The sequence below is a fragment of the Colossoma macropomum genome, unplaced genomic scaffold (assembly GCF_904425465.1).
Source record: "Colossoma macropomum unplaced genomic scaffold, Colossoma_macropomum, whole genome shotgun sequence".
In the NCBI taxonomy this organism is placed as follows: Eukaryota; Metazoa; Chordata; class Actinopteri; order Characiformes; family Serrasalmidae; genus Colossoma; species Colossoma macropomum.
In genome coordinates, this window is record NW_023494805.1 from 40,151,858 (window position 1) to 40,163,611 (window position 11,754).

An 11,754-nucleotide genomic window follows, 5' to 3' on the forward strand; every position below is an offset into this window, starting at 1 on the left:
AACAAGAATCGGGACACCCTACCCCTAGATGTGAACGTGCAAACCGGAGGGCTTAGGGCTGAGTGGTAGGGGCGAGGGGTGAAATGGGATTGGGCTTTAGTTGTGGCTGTCACAACTCTGTGTAATTATGTTAACTTTCTCCACTTAAAACAACACCTTTGATAAAGTAGGCTATAATTTTATAAAAATTCAGCTCTAGTGATTGTGTTAGCCCCCTAAATGGCCAGGGCCCACCAGCAGGCCCCAGGTTTTATTACACACTTGTTTAACCTAAGAACAGTTCAGCCTGTTTGCACTGAAATCCCTGTAGTTACTGAATAATACACCTTAGTATGTAATAAACCTGGGATTTTAAGGGGTTAAACTGCAATTTCAATATAAAAACGATTAATCTTTCAGCCCTAGTTAAGCTTAGCTCGATCTAACCCTTCATTTTCTGTCTGACAACGGTTACCAGGCCACATCCCCTTCTGGATTTCGCATCATAAATAGCTCTTGGACCAATCGGGGACAGCTTTCTGACAGAGGTGGACCCCTCTGTCTCTGATAATCCACCTTGAGAATCTAAAACTGGATTAACAGAGAAACTGCCTTTGTAAAATGAGCTGCGGTTCCATCAGGCCCCGCAGTTTCAAAATAAGCACACAGCTCCAGAGGTCTGACTCACAAAGCAGGTTCAACTTAAACAGGGTTTCTAAGTTTCAGCTTCACAAAACCTAAAAAACACGGATGTGTTTGACTCATTTCACAACAGCAGTTAACAATTTTCTCTGTTTCTCTTAGATTTAGATACTCAGGCTCTGATCAATCCTCTTGTGCGTGTACATGAAAGTGTGACCTTTATGACGAACAACCAATTGCGCAAAACATGGGGAATCTAAAGTAAAGCATTCATAATGATAAAAGCTACACTGTCATCAATATCAGCGCATTAGTGTTTACTGCAGTAATAACTGCTCTATATTCTTAACGTCTATGTAGTATGATTTGCTTCCTCTGCTAAAAAGCAGCACTCTTCACATGACTGACACCACAAACATCTCTGATTTCTCAGCAGCTCGGAAAATGATGGATCCAAGAGCTGTTTATGATCAGAAATCCCGAACTCCGCATGCAATTTGTAAAAAGTGACCCACAATCATGAGACAGAAGATCCAGGGTCAGACTGAACTAACTTAGACTGAAGGTCTGACCAAACACCTACCTCGTCTTTACAAATACGGAATGAGAGCCGTGATCCTGGGAACGCGTCTGAAAGGACTGTGCAGAATCATCACAGCATACAAATGTCGAAACACTCATTCGTATGAATCATTTATTGATTATGAATAACTCGCAGGTCATGATCACCCATACTTACTGTAGTGCAAGAATAAACTTCAATACAGCTTCTCACTTGCATTTTGCTAATTAGCTTCTTGCACAAAATTATTAGTGAATTGTTGAGTGTTAAAAAAAATTATTTAACATTATTTACAAAATGTGAATAAGTCTATATAATAGAGAATACAGTACAGGTGTAACATAATCACCAGGCTATAACCGATGAATCATTCCATACATAACAGTCCACAGTAACGGAAAGGATATCCAGAGCATATTAGCACTTTCAGTGACTTCTTTTTTAACTCATTTGTTCACTTTTCAGGGGAAAGAAACTAAATTATAAGCTTAAATTAAACTGATTTATATTTAAAAATCTAAAAACTAAAATTATAAAAACATTTTTTTTACTCAGGATTCCATTGTTCCATTCATTTCGAAGGGATCGACTCACAGCATTCATTAACACGCAACTTCCATTGTAAGTAACAGTAAAATAGGTGCATGTCTGCAGCGGCCAGTATGCAGTTTAAGTTTCGTCATGCTGATAAAAAAAAATTTATTTCAGAGAACCCTGTATTGTTATGCTTGTCGCAGAGGCATCCCTTACATATCTCAGGACACAATATGGTATCTGCATATCTTTCTACTTAAGAAGAAACTTTGAAAAATGGGTGGGATTGCCCTTTGACTTTGGTGATGCATTCTAGTAACTTATTCTAGTTATGAGTTCAGAGGAAACCTGACTGGGTCTAACTTACATCCAGCTTTTTATCGAGTAACTGTATCTCCTTCTCCAGCTTCTTCATCTTTAGCTGCCGGTATGCAATCTCCTGTCTGAGGTACCGTTTGTACAGGGAGGTCACGTCCTCATCACTCTGAAAAGGCAACGTTTTCATCAGCATCAGGATTAAACTGGCATCAGGGAACTGCAGTATAAGTTTGGGTCAAATGTTCTGTTGACTTTGTAAGTGAAAATAAGTGAACAAACACACTACTGCACATTCAGTTTAATGTACACTCTTAACACAGATGGTTCTTCAAGGGTCCTTTAGTAAAGAAAATAGTTCTATATAGACCCATGAACACTCAAAGAACCTTTGCATGATTAAAGGGTTCTTTGCATCGTAAAAGTGTTCTTCAGATTGATGGAGAGTGTGCTGCAGATGGTTTTTGAAAAGCGTTCTGTATAGCACCATATATGCACATATACATATACATATACATACATACATACATATATATATATATATATATATATATATATATATATATGTATATATATATATATACCTACATACACACACACACACATCGCTGTTGTCGGAAGAAAACCTCTCATCTCCAAAATGGTAACTTTACAGGAGAAGGAAAAAATATACTTTACTTTTAATGTAAGTCAATGGAACCACACTTTTTTCCAAGTACTTTTTGGCTGTTTCTTTTGGTCCATTCATCACGAAATTTACACACAATGTAAAGAGCAACAGGCATTTTCAAATTATGTCAAAAACTGAAAAACGACAAACCAAAAAAAAAAACAAAAAAACGACATATTTTTATGTATGTATGTTTTATCTTTTTTTCCCCAGTATGTTAAACTAAACAGAAATTACTAAATGACTCTTAAGTTGAAGAGGATGTGTAACTGGGGGACCCAAACTTTTGCATATGACTGTATAATTAATAAATAAATAAATAAATAAATAAATAAAGATGATGAAGAAGATGAAGATACCTCCTCATCAGCATGTCGAAATGGGCCTGAAGGACCAGGTTCCTCATGGCCTGTGAAAGCATCATTCCCCTGAGGAGAAAAAAAAAAAGAGTTCAGTCCAGTGTAAACCGAGTAGTAATCTGGCAGTTATGCAAAAAACTTTAAGGGGGATTCAAATTACAGGGTTTTTTTTAAGTGGAAAAAAGTCTTTTTTTTTGTCTTGAGGTTTCCCACTGTTTTTTCAGCGCTGTTTATAGCTGTTATTGCTTTAACAGCTGTATAAATGCTTGGAAACTGATACCATTTTAGACCCAATCCCATTTCCTATTTTTACCCCTACCCCTTGTTTTTGAGTGTCACTTTGACCCTTGGAACTGAGTTATAAGGGGTAGTGGTTGAAATCTTCCTCTATAAAATGGGACAACCCTGCCAGAACCCTACACGTCATCAGTTGCCGTTGATGGCTTTTACATAAACCGACGTAGTCAGTTTTGACGGACATTTCCAGCATGCCAATAGACATCCTTTTGCAGCTGTCTGCAGCAAATTGGAATGTGTTTTTTGATTGGAGGGCCATGTTGAATGATCACCTCCTCTATCCCTCTATTCCAACAAGAATACGGACACCCCACCCCTAGGCGTGAACATGCAAAACGAAAGGGTAGGGGTAAGTGATAGGGGTCAGGGATGAAATGGGATTATGCCTTAATTAGCAAGTGTGGCGCTACAAGCAAAAAAAGTATTTATATAAATACATTTATATATATTTGCTGAAGTCAGAATCAGAATTTGGTTCAGTTAGTTTCACATTACAACAGCTAAAATGCACCAAATTACACGAGTGGCGGTTTGTTGCTCTGTTACTTTCATATTTTTCACCATGAAAATAGAAAAATAGAAAATACAGACACCTAAGGTATGCGTATCACAATCAAAGCAACAATCATAAACTTTACTTGATATCTACTTATGATTGGTTTGTCAATTTGAGTGTAAGCAATCAGGTCGCTGCTGATGCACATTGTATTGTTTTGCCATTATTTTATTGCTCATCCGCCGTTATTAGTGGAAGGGACAATACGAGCTTCTATGAAAAGTGAGAGGTGAAATCTGGCAGACTGAGGACAGTTGTGCTGATGTGCTGCTAGAAGAAGATAAAAAAGCTCTGATGTTGACCTCCCTCACCTGTAATAACAAACCGAACTAAAGTAAAAGTTCTATAAGTCCGCACCAAACAAGATAGGTGTGAATGCGGCCTTAGAATAATTTTATTTCATGAAATCAGGCGGTTCTGGGTCCTAAATGACCACAACCGTCACTGAAAGCTCCAGTTTCTTTTGATCCAATTGGTCAGCACAGATTAACCCCTTAAAATCTCAGGCTTATTGCATACTAAGGCTTATTATTTAAAGTTACAAAGATGTGTAATACAATTTTAGGCCCGCTGGTGGGGCCTGGCCACTTAAGGGGTTAAAACTATGTTTATGACACAGGCCACTTGACTTCTTCCACTTTTTTCCAACTCAGGGTGCCTAAGCATGGTGCATTAAAGAGCAAGCAAAACACATCTGTCCCATTGAAAAGGAAAAATGTGCCTCTGTCCTCATAAATGTGCACAGTGTGAACCCCCACCCACTAAAAACATTAAATATTACCTCTTCAGAATGAGAACACACTACTATGTTCTTCTCATCATGGTCTGAATCAGAGTGCTGCCAACAAACAGAACATCTGTGTTAAGAGCAAAATCTCAACTGAGGCTTTACATGAAAAAAGAATGAGCAACATCGTCTTACATCAATTGGTTCTTCTGCACTGTCGATAATGGTTGGCACTGGCTGAATAAGAGGGCCTGAACTTTCTGCTTCTGCAAAACAATTCAACAGTCAAGACTGTTAGATTTACAAAACAACAGTTCACAGCAATTAACATCATTGTGCATGAGCTCTAGAGCTGCCCAGTATGGAGAAAACACATCAGATAGCAGTTAGAACTCCACTGACTGCAACAGTGATGCACCTTACAGTGTATTACAGTCACGTCGGTGTCTGCAGACTTGATGTGACATAATGTAAGATTGGCCTGCCTTGTTCTGATTAAAATGTGCCTTTGTTGGATGCTGTGAATTGATTCATCAAAAGACCCACTGAAAGGGTCTGAGACGTGCACTGTATACAATAATAAATGTGATTTGTCAGAGGACTCATTTGCATGCTGCAGCCTCCTGCGATATCAGTAAAGCCAATATTGCAATACACCTTAAAAGTGGTTCTTCAAGGGCTCTTTAACAAAGGCAGTGGATGTATATAGAACTGTGACAATTTATGTTAATCTGATTTCAATCAGATTTTTAATTATATGAAATAGGGGTGGAAAATACGTCAAAAATATTAAATCATGATACTTCAAGACATTTTCATTACACATCAGACATTATGATTTTTCGTTTTTTTCTGAGATTTAAGAAGCTGAAACAGACAAAATAGAACCTGTTGTGCTACATCTAATAAATATGATAATAAAAATAATAATGATAATAACAATAATAAGAAGAAGAAAAAAAAGAAGAGGAAGAAGAAGAAATATAGCTGCAAGCGGCAATCTGCGGGATCCAAGCACCATAAGGTCAATGGTGGCTTATGTGAAGGGCCAATGAAGGGCCTCTGGTCGTAGAAGGCAGCAAACTGTTAGATTTTTTAGAAATACCTCCATTTCTTATGATTAAGATCGTTAACTGATATGTCCACTAGAACTTATACAGCACCAGCCCCCATTTATGACAGGGAATCGAACCCATGACCTTAGTGTTCAAAGGCAGATATCTACATGGTGAGCCACGAGGCCCATGTATTTTTTTGAGACAAAATATTGGTACGGACCAATAAGGAACTAGTTCCAAACTTGCAGGTATTGTGATTCTTGAGTAATATAATCAATATTAATTTATAATACACTCTCAATACGTCATTTTGTGCATATGTTTCAAATTGGTAATAATCAGACAATCAGTGATTTATGATGTTGCACTTGCAAACTTCTCAGGCTTGGTGGGAAGCATAACACTCAGAAACACTTGTGATGTGGCTCCCCCTTTTGGCCAAAAAAAAAAAATAGCACCTGATTCTGTGATTAATATTTGTTCAGACAAGCCTACTTCGCCACTTGTGATAACATGTAGTAAGCGGTATTAAAGTACTGACAAATATCCCTGATATGCTTAGAAAAGCATATTGTGACATAATTTTTTACAATGATAAAATATTGCCATATCGCCCACCCCTAATTTGAAAGCAAAATTTGTTCTTTGCAGTTGTATATCTACTGTAAACCTGGTGTTTGTGGTTCTTCAAAGAACTGTTTAAAAATATAGCACCAAAAAGGGTTCCACTTTGTTCACAGAACCTTTGTTTGGGACTATATAGAACCGTTCCTGCTTTTTAAACAATGAATAAACAACACGTACAGCCCTCGTTTGCTCTCATGTTCTAAAGGGCTATGCTAGGCATGAGTGAACTACCTGTGGAACTGGGGCTCCTGACGCCTAAGCCAGCTTGCTCAGACGAACCGGCCCAAGCGATGCCATCCATCATGGGCCGCCCTCTGATCTGCCAAAGCGCCAGCTCCTCGGCAGGGGTAAAGCCAGACGCAGGTAGCCGCCCCCCACTCAGCATCTGCTTTTGCGCCCTCTTCCTGTTTGCTGAAATCAGAGCACGCGTTTCACATCAACTGCTTCACAGAGAACTCCGCCAAGAAAATGGAAACACTTACCACATTGCACGATGTTCTTGTATTTGACTTTGACCTGCTGCCAGGTCCTTTTGACATTATTGGGGTTGGAGCTAAAAACGAGGCAAACGAAAACACAGAGGAGTTACTACAGTTTCACTACAGTATCTGGTGCAGCCGATGTTATACCAGCCAAGAACTGTTGGAAATGTTGTGCCTTTAGAAATGATTACAGCAGGAGGAACAGACAGTTTGGGTGAAATTACTTGTTTTGTTGACATTCTAACTGAACATCCACTATACAGAACACACTTCTGCACAGTCTGATGCATAATTACTGTTTACTTGCTGAATTTTACATGATGAAAAATATGAAATGTAAAATGTGGCCTGTGCAAAAGTTATGGCATATATTAAATTCTACGTTTTTATTGTTTCAAATTTGTTAAACTTTGCAGAAAACATAGAAAATGTGTGCTAAAATAGGCAAAATCAACAAAACATCATTTGACTGGGAGTGTTTAAACGTTTGCATCTGACAGTTTCTTGTCCACATATTTGACATTCCTCAGTTCGAAGTTCCTCAGATAGATTTAAGAACTCAGGATTCAAGACTTCTGTTTTAAATTATCCAGCTAACTAATAATTCCTGTTTCTTAATGGGGAATTCCACCAATTTTTCAAAATTTCGGAATTATTCAGTCGTTGAGATGTACAGAGATTTGGGGGCAGTCGTGGGCTGGAGATTAGGGAACCAGCCCTGTGACCGAAAGGTCGCCGGCACAATCCACTGAGCCGACAGTACAGGACTAAAGTGCCCTTGAGCAAGGCACCTAACTCCCAACTGCTCCCCGGGTGCTGCGGATTGGGATGCCCCCCTGCTCCAGGCAAGTATGCTTACTGCCCCCTAGTGTGTGTGTTCACTAGTGTGTATGTGGTGTTTCACTGCACGGATAAGTTAATTGCGGAGGTGAAATTTCCCCGTTGTGGGACTAGTAAGGGTCTCTTGATCTTAAATAAAGTAATTCAGAGTGTTTTGATATCAGGTTCTGATTTCTTTACAGTGGTGGTGATGCATATAATGTTGATGATGTCATGACTGAACAGTCATGAATCTAAAAAAAAAATGTTTTCTTTGGGGCACTATTTTGTCTCACAACAGCCTGTGTGTACTCCTCCACCATGAATGGATTAAAATAAATGGATTAAAATGCATCTTAAGCCAAAATGTTAGCACAAATCTATCACAAAGCAACCAGACATCATGCAGCATATTCATAACCATTACATGTAATGACTTTCTGTAAGGGAGCTTTTAGAGGTAGACGTCTGGTTCCTATCACCACCACTGTAAACAATTCTGACTTGGTAAGTTTCTCTAGAATGGAGCATTTCACACCAAACCACTCTGAATGACTCTGTTTACATCTCAACCATTTAATTACGTCAAATTTTTGAAAAATCAGTGGAGTTCCCCTTTAAATATCCCTACCCTTCCAACCTCATAATTGAATGGAATATAATGAGCTCTAAAAACATATTTAAGACATCCAGAATGAACTTACGCATTTAGCCTCTCTGCTATCTTCTGCCATGCTTCCACTCTGGATTTGGCAGCAGCCGCTGTGTTGCATTTAGCCGTTATGATGGCTTTGTACTCCTCGAAGGTCTTCAGGATGATCTCCTGCTCAAACTGGCTAAAGAAAGCTGCTCTTTCCCTGGCCATCTCGGAGGGTTCTCATCGTTTCACGCCTCCTGCTTCTGCACTGAGACAGAAAAATGAACCAGGTTACTTCAGCCTGGCATGAATGATCCTTTATCCTCCTGCACACTCAAAAAAAGAGGGTTCTTCAAGGGTTCTTTAGTGAAGAAAGTGGTTCTATATAGAACAATGAGTCCTATATAGAACTATTTCATGCTTAAATGGTTCTTGGCACAGTGAAATGTTTCTACAGATTAAGAATGTGTTGTATGTGGTTCTTTATAGAAACGTTTCAAAAATGGTTCTATATAGAACCTTTTTGAAAATGGTTCTATGGAGCACCCCGAAAGGTTCTGCCATTGTTTACAATGTCAAGCTTGAAACAAAAGAATAACCCTTGGTTCTGTATAAGATATGATCCTAAATAGAACCCAGAAAGGTTCTGCCATTGTTTACAATGTCAAGCTTGTAACAATAGAATAGTCCATGGTTCTGTATAGGATATGATCTTATATAGAACTGTTTTGAAAATGGTTCCATGTAGCACCCAGAAATGTTCTGCTATTGTTTCTGATGTCGGGCTTGTAATGACAATAGAACCTCTGGTTCTATATAGCACCAAAAAGAGCTCCACTACTGTCAAAATGTCAAGCTTGTAGCATTAGAAGAACCTTTGGTTCTATATAGCACAAAAAGGGTTATACTACTGTCACAATGTCAAGCTTGCAACAAAAGAAGAACCCTTTTGGTGCTATAAAGAACCACTTTTTTTGTTTCATAAGCAACACATTCTCCATCAATTTGAAAACGGTTCTATACAGCACCAAAAAGGGTTCTACTATTGTCACAGTGTCAAGCTTGTAACAACAGAAGAACCCTTGTTGGTGCTACATAGAACTATTTTCAAAAAGGTTCTAACGTTATATAAAACCATATACAACACATTCTCCATCAAACTGAAGAACCATTTCACCATGCAAAGAAACACTTAAGCATGAAAAGATTCTCTACAGAACTCATGGTTCTATGTAACCATTCCATTTATTAAAGAACCCTTTAAGAACCATGCTTTTTAAGAGTACAGCAAGTATAGAGGCTGAAGTTGACCTCCTATTCACCAGCTTCTTGTCCAAATTTCCCCGTTCCACCTTAAACGGTGCAGCAGCCTCATTTAAGGTGGAACCATTTAAGGTGGAACGGGGAACTTCGAACGAGCAGCTGGTGAATAAGCTGACTTCAGCTTCGTTAGCAACAAAGACAGGCTTCACATATCTGGTTAACTGTATCGGGCTAACGCACGTTTCCTCCGCTAAAACGCGTCTGTTAGACATTATAGTGAGCAACTCTTTTCATTTCTGATAAAAACACAATTTTTAGTGTTGGTGAAAATATATAAAATGTCCAATAACTGGGTTTTGTTACGGACTTACCTCAAAGCGGACAGGGTAAGGGGTGTCAGAGAAGAAGCCTGAGAGGTCACGTGACTAAGGAGAAGCCTGAGAGCGCTTTGCTTATTGGTGGAGCGCCGGCGTGACGTCGGCAAATCCGCTGCGTTAACGGGATTAAAAAATCTGGTTAAATCTGGTTTGGGTTTCTTTTTTCTTTTCTGTTTTTTCTGCTTTTCTCTCTGTGCACCGTGTCCATTTATTTATTTATTTATGTATGTATGTATGTATGTATGTATGTATGTATGTTGCTATTACTGTATGTAGCAACTCAAGAACCCAGTTAATATTTTACAAATAATAAAATAAAAAATTTGATACAATAAAAAGCAAATTTTACATATTTCTAGGTCGTGGTAGAAGAACTAAAAACTGTTTTTAGTCACCTTAAAACCTTTTTTTCCATCCGGACTGGAGTTATTTATTCAGCAGCCAAGATGGGCTTTAAAGGGGAACTCCACCACTTTTTCAAATTTTCTGAATAATTCGTCCTTGAGGTGTAAACAGAGTCATTCTGAGTGGGTTTGGTGTGAAATGGTTCATTGTAGAGACTCTGGTTTCTTTACAGTGGTGGTGATAGGAACCAGGGGTCACCATGACTACAACACAAATATAGCCATTTTATTTACTATCCAAAACCACCAGTGAACCTACACGTGTCTTTTTTATACGGAGTTTTAATGATGGTAAAATAGTTAAAAATCTGAAAATAATGAGTTTTCTTTGGGGACAAAATTGCCTTAGAACACCTTGCATGTACCCATCCGCCATGAATGGATTAAAAAAAAAACAAAAAAACATTTTAAGCCTCAATTTGTATCACAAAACTATCATAAAACAACGTGTCAGACATCAGGCAGTGAATTCATAACCATTTAATGTATAGCTTTTAGAGACGGACGTCTGGTTCCTATCACTACCTCTGTGAACAATTCTGACATGGTAAGTTTCTCTAGAACGGAGAGTTTCACACCAAACCACTCATAATGACTTTGTTTACATCTCAACCATTTAATTATGGGGATTTTTTTTTTAAATCGGTGGAGTTCTCCTTTACATATCTGGTTAACTGCCTCCTGCTAACGTGAATTTATAGATAAATGTAATTTATAGGTAATGTTTTCCTCGGCGTTATGGAAAGCGATAGTCTTTCAATGTGTACAAAACGATGAAGGTTTTTTATCATGCAGATAAAAACATGAAACGACCACCAACGTTCAACACAAACGTAAACGGGGCAAAGTGTGTCAGACGCCTGTGAGATCACGTGACGAAGGAGAAGCCTGAGTGCGCTTCGCCTATTGGTTTAGCGCCTGCGTGACCACGCCCACCACGTTATCTGGATTTTAAAAATCTGGTTAAATATTTTTTGTATTTTTTATTTTGCTCATTTTTTTTGTTTTACATCTAATTTCTGCCAATACCAACGTTAATAACCTGAAGAACACTTTAGTTTATCAAACCGATTCTCTCAAACTGTTCATTTCAATGAACCGAGAATCTGATTCAACGATTCATATACAATACAAAACAGCCTTGTGAATCAGTTCACTGGAAAGAACCGATTCATTCACAAGTTAGGCATCGCCCTTAGAGGTTTGGATTTTAAAAAATCTGGTTAAACATTTTTATATTATTATTATTATTTTTTTTTAATTGTTGTTTAAAATATGACTTCTTGCAATACCAAACGTTAATAACTCAGAAAACCAATTCCGTTTATCAAACCGATTCTTTTGAACTGTTCATTTAAATGAACCGAGAGTTCGATTCAATGATTCAAATACAAATACAAAAAGGCTTGTGAAGCGGTTCACTGAAAAGAACCGATTCGTTCACGA

The 11,754-nt window shown here is 38.2% G+C and overlaps 1 protein-coding gene across 3 annotated transcripts; it reads right to left on the reverse strand.

Annotated features, from left to right (window-relative positions):
- Positions 1-1,302: 1,302 nt before the first annotated feature.
- LOC118825879 lies at positions 1,303-9,963 on the reverse strand. 3 transcript variants are annotated; one of them, XM_036596731.1, is made up of 8 exons: positions 9,899-9,963; positions 8,332-8,532; positions 6,812-6,879; positions 6,558-6,737; positions 4,837-4,907; positions 4,696-4,752; positions 3,062-3,130; positions 1,303-2,201 (listed from the first exon to the last, which is right to left on the reverse strand). In XM_036596731.1, the coding sequence occupies exons 2-8, from the start codon at positions 8,490-8,492 to the stop codon at positions 2,076-2,078; spliced, it is 732 nt and encodes a 243-aa protein (XP_036452624.1). In that variant the 5' UTR covers positions 8,493-8,532; positions 9,899-9,963; the 3' UTR covers positions 1,303-2,075. The 3 variants fall into 3 exon arrangements, with proteins under 3 accessions (XP_036452624.1, XP_036452622.1, XP_036452623.1); XM_036596729.1 differs by having other exon boundaries at positions 6,809-6,879; XM_036596730.1 differs by having other exon boundaries at positions 6,809-6,879; positions 8,332-8,527; positions 9,899-9,942.
- Positions 9,964-11,754: the final 1,791 nt, after the last annotated feature.